The sequence below is a fragment of the Ochotona curzoniae genome, unplaced genomic scaffold, assembly GCF_017591425.1.
Source record: "Ochotona curzoniae isolate NIBS_2020 unplaced genomic scaffold, NIBS_Ocur_1.0 contig_43, whole genome shotgun sequence".
Lineage (NCBI taxonomy): Eukaryota > Metazoa > Chordata > Mammalia > Lagomorpha > Ochotonidae > Ochotona > Ochotona curzoniae.
The window spans coordinates 6070544-6086587 of NW_024466218.1; the positions used below are offsets into that span (position 1 = coordinate 6070544).

At 38.3% G+C, this 16044-nt stretch overlaps 1 protein-coding gene across 1 annotated transcript in view; it reads left to right on the forward strand.

Moving 5' to 3' along the window:
* Positions 1-16044, forward strand: part of CHST9 (carbohydrate sulfotransferase 9) — a 216754-nt gene that overhangs the window by 75857 nt on the left and 124853 nt on the right. The window contains exon 2 of the mRNA XM_040984694.1: positions 13383-13421. Coding sequence (XP_040840628.1) covers positions 13383-13421 — 39 coding nt within the window. The remainder of the gene's footprint in view (positions 1-13382; positions 13422-16044) is intronic.

Here is a 16044-nt window from a genome sequence, read left to right on the forward strand (position 1 = left end):
CATTCGGGGGAACCAGATGGTGCTCCCAGCTCCCAGCTTTGGCCATTTGGCCTGACACAGCACAGTCTCTGTTTTGCTTTAAGTTATTTCAGGACGGAATCTTTGAATCTCTCTTATTCATTACAACATAAAGAAATAAAGTGTACTTCCTGGCCTGCCCCCAATAGTTTTTGGGACAATCATAAAAATAATGCTCATTTTCTCAAGTTTTATTACTGGCTTTTTGGGAACTATTTTATTGTCATCTTTTATGGAGTATAGGATATTTTTATAAAGTACAGGATGCCAATAACTAAAACCTTTGACAACCCCAAAAGTTTTAACCCATAGTAAAAAATTCTGAGAGAGCATGTTCCCAATCACCTAAATCATTAGTGCCATTACCCTTGGGGTGTCTTCTTTTTGTTCATCCTTGGTGTGAGTTGATTTTTCCCTCATATCTTTGGCATCAAATCTGCTTGTCAAAATATCCACTGCAAAGAAGATGGCTTCTCGGGCCCGGCCTGATAGCCTAGTGACTAAAGTCCTTGCCTTGCATGAACTGGGATCCCGTGTAGATGCTGATTTTTGTCCTGGTGGTCCTGCTTCCCATCCAACTCCCTGCTTGTGACCTGGGAAGGCAGTCGAGGATGGCCCAAAGATTTATAACTCTGCACCAATGTGGGAGACGCAGAGGAGGCTCCTGGCTTTGGCTCAGCTCAGCTCCAGCCATTGCAGCCACTTCCGGAGTGAGCCAGCAAGTGGAAAAATTTCCTCTCTGTCTCTCCTCTATGTATATCTGACTTTCCAATAAAAATAAAATTAATCATAAAAAAGGCTCCTATGTGCCAGCATTTTGTTGGCAAGGAAAATCTTTTTATAAAGTTCCTCAATAGAACTGTCTCATATATCGAGTGACCACTGAAGCCAAAAGGGTGGGTTTGTGAAAATAGGTTTACATGTTTTGTGCATCTCAGAAAAGGTTTGGGTACCAGTGCAGAGAACAAAAAATACCTGTAGGTAGGCTCTTAACTGCATCTCTCATGGAAGATAAAGCTAGGTTTTTAAAGATACCATATCGTTTATCTTGAACAAACCTGTAAGTTTTCAATGGCTGAATACAACTGGATATTCTTGTTTGCTTTTTCAAATATTTTTTAAATTAGTTTTAGTCCATTGAAAGCAGACCTATGGAAACACACAGAAATCTTCCATCCGCTGGTTTACTCCCCAAATGTCCACAGTAGCCAAAGTTAGGTCAAGCTGAAGCCAAGAGATCAGAACTGCCTATGGGCTTCCTAACATATGGGTGACAGGGCACAGGACTTGAACCATCTCCCACTGCCTTCCCAAGTGATTTAGGAGGAAGCTGAATTGAAACCAAAGCAACTGAGACTGAAACCAGCAATCCAGGATCGGACACAGGCATTCTTTTTTTTTTTAATTTTTTTTTTTTTGACAATCTTTACATAGTTAATTTGGGCATAAAGGTTCAAGGGCTACAGGAAAGTGGATAAGACTATTATTTCCATATTATTTCCTTCATATATCTGAGGTAGAGGGGGATATTGAGGGAGAAGCTCCACCCCGTTTCCCACCCACCCCAAGTCCCACATGTGGGGCATGCTCCGAGATACTCCTTGAAGTGGTTTCAATAGGTCACCAGTTTTGAAATTGCTGCCAATCTTGCCTCTCCAAACACGATGAGGTTGTTGAAAAAATCCATTAATTGACATGGGACACAGGCATTCTAACATGTGCCCCACAGTTGGAGTATTGTTTCAATGTTCCAACTCCCCATTTGGGTGTCCAGGCACACCCACACCCAGGGAACACTACCCTTTGCTTATCTGCTGGGATATAGTAAAAGGAGCTGTCCCTTGTGCTGTGTCAGTGCTTGGCTTGCTTTTTCTCAAGTCTACACCTCACACCAATTAAAGAGGTTGTCAGAAAATAGCGTCTTGTCTTCAGAGGATATTTCGCTTGGTGTCTCTGTTTTTAGCAAATGTCCACTCCCATGGCCTGCTGGATGGCGAGCCGTAATGCAGGCTCTTCTAGGTGGCCTCCTATCAAATCCTTGATTCTCAGTTTTGTGTTTACTTTTCACAATGGCATTACAGGTCTAAAATGCCCATCCTTCTATCTCTCAAGTAGTACACATCAACAATATTTGTTCTTTTTGCTTTATTTTAGCTGCCCAAACATTGTTAAACCATTTCTCCTACAAATAAAATGCACAAATTAACAGTTTTCCCAGTAAACTTGGGTACTCAGCAGAGTATACAGAGAATAGTTTTTACAGGAGTACAAAGCACCTTGTGACACCTGAAAACAATTAAGACCCACTGTTCTAAGCCCACTTTCTTTTCTCCCTTCAATCTCTGATATATGAGCTTCCCTGAATATCTAAGACCTAAATCTTTGATATGGGTCAACATGAGGGAGAAGAAGGTGAGATGAAGATTTTTTTTTTTACATTAAAAAGGATAAATGAGAATAGCGGGAGGAAAAACAGTGCTGATGTGTCAAGGAACACAATGAAGCTCACCTCTGGCCTCCCTTAACTTTGTCCAGAAGTTAATGAGGGGCTGATTAAGAGCGGAGAGGAAGGGAGGCAGCGATGAATAGTCCCTGTTTCTTCCAAATGAAAAACCAGGCAAGATCGGGTATCTACCAGCCAAATAAATTGCTATTCAAAGTGAAGAAAATTTAGACTTTACAAGCCTGGATTCTGATTGGTCTCACTGAAATATTTCCCTTGATGCCATCAGACATAAAATTAACTGTAAATAATATTAAAACTCTTAATAGAAATTCTCCTATTTAATCCTCTGAAAGTAAGTCTATAGAGGGAACAAGAAGAGATTGTTTTTAATTATTGAGCAAAAATGGCTGTTGAGTCTTCAGAATGTTTCAGTTCCTAGGGTTTGTATCTAATTTGGCCCACAAAAGGCAAAGGTTTGAAGCGTAGGTGAACATGCTGTGATTTCCCCTGGGGACCCTGGTGGATGGCTTATAACTTCAAAAGAGCTAGATCACGGGCAAGTATCTACTTTTGCTTCATACCCTTATAGAACCAAGATTTGCATTAATCTCCATGGAGGATTCTTCACCTTCACTCCAGTAATAATAGTTCTATTATGTCTCATGAAAAGGAATAAGTGTAGTGTTAAAATACATGATAATAGAATTTATTGAAGGAATCTAGGTTAGTCCTCCTTGATACATATACTGGTAAATATTATCAACATAAAAACAAAAAGATAGAAAAAGTTTGACAAATGAATTCTAACTCATAGTTAAATAGTAGTGTGCTATTATATTATACATTAAGGTAATTATGAAAAACAATGTATTATATGTATATTCTTGACCCAGAGGAAAGAAGTATATCTCGTTAAATAAATCTAGAATTTTTGATGCTTCAATCATTAAGAAATGGTAAATATTTGACAAGATAGATATGTCTAACTTTATTTAAGCACTATATACATGCATTAAAACATCATAGAATACCATAAATATATACAATTTTTATTGTCTTAATTTTTAAAATTTAAATCTACACTAAATCTAAAAATACTGACTTGGTTTTCCATTGCTGTATAACCATTTCAAAACTTGGTGGCATTAAGAAGAAAAGAGTATCTTGCTTGTAGTTTTGGGCTAGGAACCCACACAAGCATACAGATGGACAATTTGTCTAGAATCCTCTTGGCGAATTTGGAAGTGACTGAAGCTGAAGATTCCACTTCCAGGATGATTTCTTGAGTCACACATCTGGCCCCCAAGTTGTAATAGCTGGGGCAGCTAGAAATTGGCCATGGTCTGACCAGGCAGCACTCTTTCCTATCGATCTCCACTCGCAGGGAGCTTAAGCTTCCTCACAGTGAAGTGGTTTCAGTGTAGTCTGACTTCCTATATTGTGTACTTCTTCCAGGGCAAGTTTTCAAAGACTTGGAAAGTAGAAGCAGTTTTGTTCCCAAGGCTTGGCCTAGAAATAGGCAAGTATTACTTTGCCATAGTTTGCTAGTTAAACTAGTCTTGGTTTTAAGGGAAAAGAAATTATATTCAAGATTTTTCATTCTGGTCACCTTTATCCTAGTGCAGAAATGAAAAAGCATGCTATGAGTCTATTTCCAAAATATGTCATTGCAGTTTCTCTTATAAAATGAATGCCATAAAAGACATTTGTAATATGCAGTCTTTTAAAAATGATTGTTATACTTCCCTTACTAGAAGCATGTTATTATACAAAGAAAAGTATAGATACACACATCCCTGGTTTAGTCAGTAACTGAAGTTGACATTAAACTAGTTATTAAAATTAGTGTTCCTGTTTCACAGAGCTATTTGAGGCCTGGCAGTAACTGCGTATTTACTCTTGCCAATCTGAATTCAACATCTAAAGGTCTTGTAAACGTCTTCCCTGCCAAAAGTGACTGCCTCAGAATGAGATCTTGCATATCAAATGCTTTACTCTGAGGTGTCATTCACCCAGGCTGGTGTTGGGAATCTGAAAGGGGCTGTTTCTTGTCACATTAATTATTTGCTTGTCAGATGGATCTAAATGGGAAGAAATTTTGTACTTGGAAATTTCCAAGACCACCTAAAGCAATTGTTCCTCCTCCTGATTTGGCTAGTTCTTTGTAGAGGGATCATCCCAGGGAAATTCTTTGAGCATTCAGTTCTTTCCTGCATGCTATGACGGATGGCAGCCCCGAGGGCTGAGGAGTGCAGATGGAGAGGCAGCTCTGCCAAGGCAGATGGTCAACCTCAGAGGCCCAGATCTAGCTGCATCGATGTTTCTGAAGGGCCAGTGTTTGTGTCTCAGCACACACTGTCTCTGTCACTGTTCACAGTACGCAATTTGTTCAGAATGGCTCTCTTTGCCTCCACATCCTAGCAACATGTCAACTAACCCGATAGAAACAGACAGAGGAGTGAGTGGAGTTTATCTGAAACTGCAGGAGGGCAATGCATTTCCACAAATTTATAGACATTCCTCCTCAGTATCTGCTGGGGCCACTGCTATTCCCATATGCATCCAGGGAATAATCATAGGACTAACTCCTTGACCAGTTCCTACTATTAGTCAACAAGATCTCTTTAGATTGGCTTTTGATTGGACTAAGATAAGTGAGCTTATCCATTCCTAACTAGTAATATGTTGCTTAAAATCCTTTCCCATCTGGCCTGTACTATTTCTTTTAGATCACTGAATCTTGAAAAAGTTAAGCCACTTGGTCAAAATCCTGCCCTTTATTACAAAGAGTGAAGCAAGGGGGCCGTCAGATTCTTCCTGCCGGTTCTCTTTCTGTGTGGACCCCTCATGTTACTGACAGTTTGAAACTTGTTAGTCCACCCACACTGTGAATAAGAAATTGAACCATAAACCTTAATCTAAACTCTTAGGATCTAAGCCCATGATTGAGAAGAATCTTATCATGTCAACTTATGTTTCATTAAATTAATTCATATTTCAAAAGGATTAGGACATGAGCAGGAGAGTTAAGAACTTCTCCAAACCGGAAAACCATTTCTCCCTTGTCAGTGCTGGAGAGAAGGGGAAAAAGGAAAAGGAGTGGGCCTGGCATGGTAGTGTAGTGGCTAAGTTCCTTGCCTTGCAAGCTCTGGGATCCCATATGGATTCCAGTTCTAATCCCAGCAGGCACTGCTTTTCAGCCAGCTCCCTACATATGGCCTGGGAAAAAAATGGAGGATGGTTCAAAGCCTCGGGACCCTGCACCTACATAGAAGATCCAGAAGAGGCTCCTGGCTCCTGGCTTCAGAGCGCCTCAGATCAGGCCGTTGCAGCCATTTGGGGAGTGAACCAGTGGGTGGACGATCTTCCTGTTTGTCTCTCCTCCTAGCTACATATCTGACCTAGCAATACACTGTTTTCTGTGTGCCAGGGCGGAGGTGAACATGCTGTAGAAATTATTGTGTCATAGAACAGGGAAAGATTATTATTGAATTCTTTGTTTTGTTTAAATGTGAAGTACTGATATTGTGCCTGCTTTCAGTATCTACTTGTGCTTATTACTCCTCTTATAAATAAATCCAGTTTGACTTAAAGAAAATAACTGCCATGGTGAGTGGTGTCAGAATTACAAAGCTAAGCTCTTTGTCATTCCACAAAATTGCCCTTAAACAACATAACCAATAAGTTCAATAAAGATAAAAATCCCTGGCTTCAAATTCCAGTATTGCTATTCACTATCTGTCATTTTATCTTTAGAAACAACCCTGAGCTTTCACCACTGAGAAATAGAAATAATCATTATCAACTTCACAGTAAATGATGCTGAAGTATAACTAGAGATCTCAGTTCATAGAAGATACTAAATATAGTGAACTACTGAAAAATTCAAAATATGAAGGTCTTCTATGACATTCTAGTCCTGAAACACAGTGATTAGATATTTAGCAATTAAAATAAGCAGCTGAGTCATTCAAATAATTTGGTAAACAATAAGTGGCTATTAGAATAATAGTCTGTTGAAACATTCTAAACAAAATGATATATTAGGAAACTCTCAAAACCTAGACTGCTTGTATGTGGCTAATCGAGAATGCCAACCCTACTTGCCTTGCCTTGCCACTCCAATGGCTATATTTTCCTACCATTACTCATTAGTTTTTTCAGTATTTGAGCAATTTGACAAAATTACTTAAATATATGTCTTAATTTCCTTACCTGAAGATGGGAATAATTTTGTGAGACCTCATACTGAGGGAGAATAAATGAGTTGATCATATATAATATGTCGATAACAATAACACATTAGTTACTACCATTAGAATGGTGCTGATAATAACACTGCTAATATCACTTAGAAACAAATATGGAAATAAAATTTGAATTAATTCAATTTGTCTGCAGTGAAACTATCAGGGAAGAAGATAGATAGATAGATAGATAGATAGAGAGATAGAGAGATAGATAGATGAATCTTGTGTGTGTATGTGTCTTGTGTACACACACACACACACACACACACACACACACACACAAGATAATAAAATAGAGAGCAGGGGAAAACAGACAACAATCCAGGGAAAATGGAAGGACTCTTGAGTAAATGTTGTTGGGACAACTGATTAATAACCTGCAGAAATAAGAAGCAAGACCGGCACCTTTCAGCATACACAAAGATCAAATCTAAATGGATAAAAGATCTAAACCTACACCCAGAAACCATCAAACTTTTGAAAACAAAATTTGGAAATACTCTGCAAGATATAAGTGTAGACACTGACTTCCTAGAAAAACCATCAAAAGCAAAGGAAGTCAAGATCAAAATAAATAAACGGGACAGCATTAAGCTAAGAAGTTTCTGCACAGCAAGGGAAATGATCAACAAAGTAAAAAGGCAACCAACAGAATGGGAGAAGACCTTTGCACACTACATAGGAGACAAAGAGCTAATTTCCAGAATATGCAAAGAACACCAGAGCACTTTTCAAAGTAACAAATCCAAATGGCTAACAAGCATATGAAAAAATGCTCAAGTTCTTTGGCAATAAGGATAATTCAAGTAAAGATGACACTGAGGTTCCACTTAACTCCAGCAAGAATGACTCATATCAGAAAACTACCAACGTTGGCTGGCGAGATTGCAGGGCAAAAGGAACCCTACTCCAGAGTTGGGATTGCAGACTAATGCAGCCACTATGGAAGTCATTATGAAGAATACTTAGGCAACTGAAAATCTACCTATCGTGTGACCCAACAATACCACTTCTAGGAATGTATCCAAAAGACTTGTTACATGAGAAAGCAATGTGCACCCCTTGTTGCGATCAGAGTGAATCATTGAACAGAAGATCTTCCTCTCTGCCTGTCTTCTTCTCTATATATCTGACATTGCAATAAAAATAAATAAATCTTTGAAAAAATAAATAAAAAAGATTATACTCTGTCTCATTACAGCTTATAATAAGCAGGAATCTTTTGTATAGATGGAAAGTACCCCAAACAATAATAGTCCTGAAATTATTTGAAACTATTAATGAAGGCATTTTTCTATTATCTCCAAAAATACAGATTCACAAAACTACTTTCTTGTGAGTCTTTCGTTAAAATAGCCGAATGTGGCAATAGTTGTAACCTGAGCTTCAGGTCTGATTTATAAATCAACCAGCACTACAATCTGGTTAACCTTACCCACAAATTGAGTATTTGAAGCAAACAAATCTGAAATCCTCTCTTACTCTAAATCCTGCTAAGGTGGAAAAAAAATTAAAACCCTACTCTCTCTTTCACTTTTCCTGGTTAACTGAGACACACATAAGTACCAGAAAGCCGTCTTATCCAAATATACCACCAGTGGTTTTCTATTGAAATCTATATGAAACAAAATCTGTGTTAAAAAATTATGAGAGTTCACATTGTCTGTGGCTGTATGTATTCTCCCTCCTTTTAAAAATACAGAGTGTGCACAGTAATTTTCCCTGTCATGAATCTCTGCCTTCTTCATAGTGCAGTTTGCCAGAGAAACATCGGACATAAATGAACATTCTCAGGTATCCTAGCAACAGGATGTGATTAATAATACCTCTCAGAGCCAGGCAGATAAAATGTCTGAAAATGAATGCAAACTTAGAATTGGCTACTGAGAAATTGGTGGTGCAGGAAAGAAAGCTTGATAAGATTCCATGACAGACTTGACAAACATGGAAGTGCAGAAGAGAATCTGTTTTACAGGGGGCATGACATTTGAGCATGAAAATTCTGTTTGTGGGTGTACACATAAACATACTCACCTGTACACTCATGTATGTTACATAGATACATATATATGCATTGCATATGCATTCATAATTTATTTTCCCTTGAACGTACAAGAGATTATGAATGGGTTTTTTTTAAGATTTATTTATTTTTATTGGAAAGTCAGATTTACAAAGTGCAGAAGAGACAAATATCTTACATCTGCTGGCTCACTCCCCAAGTGGCTGCAATGGCCAGAGCTGAGCTGATCCAAATCCATGAGTGTCCACCAGGTTTCCCATGTGGATGCAAGGTCTCAAGGCTTTGGGCCACCCTTGACTGCCTTCCCCGGCCACAACCAGGGAACAGGAAGGGAAGTGGAGCAGCTGGGGTATTGGCCAGCACCCACATGGGAAACTAGCAGTTGTAAGATGAGCATTTAGGCACTAGGCTACAATGTCAGGCCAGATATTCTGAGTCTAACGTAAATTCACCCACTGATTACTGAAGATACATCATCAAATTGCCACTTAGGTACCTGTGCTTTTAAAAGATCAGAAGCAATCACTGAGATTTAGAGACTACTCCCATAGAAGAGCATTGAAATGTATTATAAACATACTAGATTTCATGCTTCTCCATGGAGCACCATCAACACCCTCAAGTCTAAAATAGCTTTTTAAAACATCAAGACTCTGGTTACACAAATAATCATGAAGTATGAAATTTTGCATTCAATTAAATATGTTTTTTTTTTCAGATAACAATGAGTTGTTTTGCTCTGTAAATTCAGTTTTTATGAGATTACAGTTAATTCCTCACAGGTGAAGTGCCACATCCAGTTTAAACAGAAATAAGATGCAAACCAAACATTAATGCTTTGCTTTTAAACTGGAATCTGTGATAAAATGGAGCCCAAGGAGGATAGAATGCATGTTCATTGCTCTAAAAGCTTCTCCGTTTCTTTATTGCCCACTTTTCTAACATAATGGCTGTTTAGGTTGCCAGTTGCAATATAAATACCTACTAAAAGCTCTCTTATCAGTTATACTTTCACTAAGTTTTGGCAATACTAAAACATGCTTCATGTTTTTCAGCATCTTAGGCCAGTTTAGAGTATGGCACATTGTTCCCATGTCAACTGCAACTCAAGAGTATTTGTTCGAAGAAGGCAGTTGATGTCTGGAAACAAGAGACACAGAAATCATGGTATACCTTATAGGGGCTACAATCCAGTAGGGGAAAACAAGCCACACACAATTATGAGAGTTAGCACTATGGTAAGCGAAAGATTGAAAGGCTTAAGAAGTGCAGGGGAAGGTTACTAAGGCCAGTCTGATGCCGCCAGGTTGGATTGACACTGACATCTGTTCTAGTTCAGATTGCTCTTCTTCTTATCCAGCTCCCTGCAGTAAACTAGAAGGCATCAGAAGACAGTCCAAGTGCTTGGGCCCTGTCACCCATGTGGGAGGAGTTGCGGCCATTTGGGGATTGATCAAGTAAAAAAAAAAATGATCTCTTCCACTCTTGCTTTCACTATCATTCTAACTCTGCCCTTCAAATAATCAAGTATTTAAAAAAAAAAAAAAAGAGCAGAAGTTTGTCCTGGGAGTTGGGGAAGCTTAGCTAAAGGAAAAGACTTCATGGAAAGGATGGCATTTGGGCTAAGCTGTAAAGGAAGAGTAGAGTTAACGTGGCAATGTATTACAAGGACAAGCATCAGTGGAAACTTGAGGGAGAGAAGTCGTTTCTGGTGTAATGGAAACGTTTTTCTTTTTTTTGTTGTTTTTTGTTTTGTTTTTGGGTCGTGATTGAGGAATGGCAGCAGACTGTGGTGAATCATTCAGCGTCACAATCTGATTGATCTTTAGGAAGGATCAAACTGAAAAGACGGAAAAAAAAATGAAGGAAAGAAATCAAGAGTCTAATCCTGCAAGAAGATATCCAAGTGTATGGAACAGTGCAATGGCAGCAAGAAGGGAGAGGAGAGATCTGAAATTCTGTTTATGGGGTGGGTGAACATGAACCAAAGAACAGGTGAAGAAGCGGAGGTTGGCGAGAGATGTAGGTCTCGGAGTCATCTTTCTGTAGAGGGGAACATTGTGAAAATGAGAGACCACATCATCCAACGAGAGCAGATAAAGAGCCTACAACAAAATGTAGAAGAAGCCTGCAGTTAAACAGTGCAGGCTGTATGTGCACTGATCCATATGTGTTCTTTTACATATCCATTTCAGACTTTTGTAATTTGAAATTTAGTGTATCTATAACTCAGAGTGAAAATGTAAGTAGATTTCAATAATAGAATCACTGTAAGCATGTTGTTTTCAGTAAGTAAGCGACTTGAATTTTACAATACATATGACAATTTCCCCCGAATTTAAAGGCTTAGAACTAGAGCAATGGTAACTTTTACCATCTCACACTGTTTCCAGTGAGTGGCTTTCTAAGTGATACTGAGTCTAGGTCTCCCATGAAGTTGTAGTCAAGCTGTTGACTAGCCCTGCAGTGCACTGACGACTTAACTGGGCTCATGCACTTAGTTGGCTGATGCTGGTTACTGGCAGCCAGCCTCTGTTCCACACTGGCTATTGGCTGGTGACAAGGCTACACGGACCTGAGTGGGGCTCCTTAAGTATCCTAGTACTGTTATCTGATGCTCCCCGAGAGACAGAAATGGAAGATAAAAATGTTTAAAGTCTTAACTGCAGAGCTTTCCCTCCATTATCTCTGTATATTCCTACTAGTTTTTGCACATCTGCCTGATTCAGAATGGGTGGACACTACCAGCAGAAAGAAATATCAAACACTGGGACACTGTGATCACCACAGTATGTTTTTATGTCAAAAACATTCAAACTTCAGAATTTGTGCCTCATCTTAAAATAAGTTAAGGAGTCTCCAAAAAGCTATTTCTCTTTATACATTTTGTAATTCAGTATTTGAATACTATCTTTTTTAAATCTGTAAAAATGTTTGCAGCCTCTGATTCCTCTAAATCTATAACCAAATAGTAAACAGAGGCTTGCTCATCACAAACTTAAATGAGGATGTGTCTCACCACACTTGTAATGAATGAGTCCTTTAAATGGATTACTTTGTGCAATTTGTCTGTTAGAATCATTGAAATAAATCGCATCAAACAAGTCCTCTGGAAATCACCCAAGTGAATGAAATGGCCCATTATTCAAGGTGCCAGTTAAATGAATTCTATGCCTTTGGCAACTGCAAGAGACAATATTGTGCATTTTACACCTCATATTTTAAGATTTTAAGGGACATGAAGGAGTGGTAGAAAAACTTAGATAAGTGTTAGGATAATGTCCATGTGTTTCATGGTCACACAATAACTATTTCCAGTTGTGACACATTGATAGGCAACCAAAGTGACAGCTGGAAGGGTGGCACACACGTACTCATGCCAAACCAATTCTCTCCCTTCAGTAGCTTTATTTACACACACCACTGCTCTGGTCTTAAGTCCTAAAGCCTGCTTCAGTCTCTGATCATTAATGGAACCTTGATTTTGCTCTGCATCAAGCTATTGCCCATCCAGCATATTTAGATGCTGCCATATTTTATGAACGTGAAGCTATGTCCTTAACCTCTCCAGGTTCACACTGACTCTCCATCCTGTTTCTGTAAAACTGCTCTCTCACAATCTGGTGACAACTGTGTGAACTGCACTGTCCCCTCCTTTCTCAAACTCTTTGTGTCCTTACACCCTATTGATCTCCCTGGAATTCTACTCTTTCTTTTTTCTCATGGTGCCATTTCACAGCCCAGAAACAGTGTCTTGCTTTTCTCAGTGGGTGTTCTCAGCGACACTCACCTGAGTCTTTATCCTCCACTTACTGCCTTGACTGAAAGCAAAATTCATCATCCCAATTTCCCATCATATTTTACCTATGTCTCAGGTGACCTAGCTAACTTGACTGTTTTCTCAACTCCCATTTTGTAGCCCTGGCCTTACTACTTCTTTTTTCCTAATATCACCTGCACCCACTGCTTCCCTCCTCTCAACTCTTACTGCCATGACCCCATCAATAATTGCATTATCTCCAGGACAGTCCTATTCCCGGGCACAGCATTGTTATTCAGTGAGCACTCAGCATACCTCTCCGCTCCAATCCCATTGTGCCCTTACCCATACAATTCCCTTTGCCAGGAGTCAGCCTTTTTTTATTCCAAATTCTGCAAATCCCAAATATATGTCAAACTCCATGTAATATACCACATTTTCCAAAACTTTATGGATACCTCTTGCATTCTTAAAATAGTTACTGTACCCTGTCATGTCTTTAAACTTCTGCGTCTTTGGAGGCACATCTTATTTTTCTGTTGTATTCCCTGTTTGGGTGACCTTCTCAAATATGATTTCCCAGTAGTGTTTTCTATGTGGATTTGCACATTTGTGGCTCATTGATGAGTAAATTCCTTAATTATTAAGAAGATTATAAAAACCCAGCAGCATATTTGATGACTACTTATTTTATCTGTGCCTTTCAAAAGTTGGTTTGATAACATTTCTCGTGTTGACAGCTGTGCCCGAGCCATCTCTGGGACACTGCTGGACGTGACTGAGGCTGTAGTTATGCTTGGAAAGTGCCATGTACTAAGTTTTCATGATAGCTACAGCAAGGTCACATGGCCCTACACTGCAACTTATTGCCACTTCTCATTTCAGGGAGAGTAGAGAAGAAAAGAGAACAAAAGACTATTTCAGGTAAGAGTTTTTTCTACTTGGTACTGGCTCTATAACCTGTTTTGATTTGCAGCTTTAAAATGACTACTTCTAACTTAGCAGTCAAAAATTTACATAAAATAATTTATGATATTTTCAGTTGACAAATATTAGTTAGTTAAGATTAACCGTTGCACTTAACTTTTTCACTTCCACATCAGTGAAGCATGTCCTTTCCACTCTGTGGTCTCTTCCAAACGAGTAAAATAAAACATTCTTTAAGTATTTCGTATCTATCTGTTGAGAGATAGAACCAACAATTCTAAAATGCGGGCATCATAACCGTTGACAATCAGTTTATTTTCCTAAATACTTAATGATCTCTATTAAGTTTCATAAAATCATTACGCAATTTATATTTTCAGGTAAATATTAATAAGTTAACTTAGAAGAATATTTACATTTCCAAAGAAATGTAAAAATGTTTACATTTCTAAATTGCCTGTATATTCAGAATTGAACAATGTTTTAGCACAGTGCTATTGTAAGGAAGGGCCAATATTTGCTGATAGAAAGTAACTTTTTAACTTGCTTGTTTTCCTTACTTGGATTTTGACTTAAAATAATGAAGATAAAATGTTTCTTTACTAAATACACTGTTGCATGTGAGCTTGTCCATCCCACAATGCCCAGAAGTTTCTCAAACTCATAGAGCATTCTGACATGATGTCAACACTTAACATTTTCCAAACCCCCACCAAACCACTATTCCTGTGACTGGTGGGCGACTGGTGGGAGCTGCCTATATGTATTAGTCCTAACACTGTTTTCTTTCACCTTCACTTTTTCTCTGGTCAAAGTAATAGTATAAATATTTCCAAACAATCAGTACTGTCATCAAAAGACAAAATTTTCCTTAGTACAGAACCATATCAGAAGTGTGCAACTTAGCACCCACATGATTTCCCTGTTCATTCACATTGTTTGCATTCTCTTTGTAGATTTTTTTAAAAACCCATCATGAATCCAAAAAATATTAGACAAATTATCTCCAGTATTGCTCCTTGGGGAGAAATTACCTTTGCTGTTTCCAAAATACTGTTGTTGTGAGGCTGTAGGTACTGACTTCTTAATTAACATAGTTTGGAGAAAGCTAAATTGCCCAATGTGTTAAACCAGATGTTACTTTCTGTTCCTTCTGTAGTCATGGATTCTAAAATGCAGTTGGACCAAGGTACCACAAAATTTTCGGAACAGAGACACTACAAGATCTCACATTTCTTCAACGTGCATTGAAGTATATATTGTTTCAATTTTCCCAGGAGAACCTTTTCTCAACTCAGGCTTATTCACTTTGTATTCTGTTTTTCTAGAATCCCACCATCCTCACCTTTCCTTTCAAAACAAAATTTAGTCACTTCAATATTGTGTTCAATTTGTTGGTTAATTAAATATTTTCAACAACTGTAAAATCTTTTGAAGGCAGCATCATCTTTGGCAGTGCACTGTATTTGCCAGGGTTTGCCAGGGTTATAACGAATTTCTTTTTATTAGCAAAGCTCGTTTGCTCCATCTGATTGATAGTTTGCCAAAGAGTATGATTTATAGAAGAAATTGAAGTCAAGGACAGCTAATTGAAAGAGCCCAAGTGATTTGTGCAAAATTGAAGGAGTTCTCATCATTGCAAAGGGTACACGCCATGCCACTGGGAAACCTGCATTTGTAAAGATATTCTAGATTTTGAAGATTGGAATATAATGTTTGCCAATATGGCCATTGATATTGCCACAGTCTGTGACATTGGCCTGAATGTAGGTATCTTTACATAGAGCATGTACCTATGGCACCAAGAACATCACAGTCACTCCTGTTTCTGACTTGGTACCTGGACTTTTTGTAGTATTTGTTGGTCATTCCTTTCAAATTCTTCATTCTGCTTACTAGATTACCCAACACATGCTACATCCTCCAGTTTTCAGTGGGCTAGGCCATCAGCTGCAAAATTCAGCACTAAATCCTGGGCCCTTTAAATCCACACCATCCTGTTGTATGAACTTGGACTAAGACCAAATAATTTAGAATAAACTATAGTAGACGAAGTATCCTCCTATTGAAACAGTGACCTGCGAAGGACCATTTTTTGTTTGGGTAATATTGGCTATATTTTTGAAGATTCTTGCACTGGAATAAAGTTACAGAGAGTGTAAGTTTCTGATCATGATTAAAAAATTATTGTTTAGCAAGGAAGCCTCTACAGGATTGGGAAAAAAAAATCAGATTATGCTGGTAAAGCTGCACAGAGGTTGCATACCCTGTCAAGGAATGTGGACAGCAAGTTTATGAAAAGCTAAATTGTGTTATTCCTAAAGTTCTTTCCAATTATTACACACTTAACTGAAATGAATCTTCTGTGTGTATTTAGATCAATTCATACAAAAAACACGCATAACTCACAACATTATATTCCAAAACTCAAACTTCGTTACTTTGGATTGGATTTCTCAGAGTATTTAGCTAAGGGGGCTAACACTCTAAAGTACAATAATCTATTTAGCAACTTCTGTTTAAATTCAGTCTACATTTTTGTTGCAACCCTGCTGTAGTTTCGTATATGATGTTGTATCAATAGTCCGAGAATAGCACCCATGAGAACTTTGTACCATTC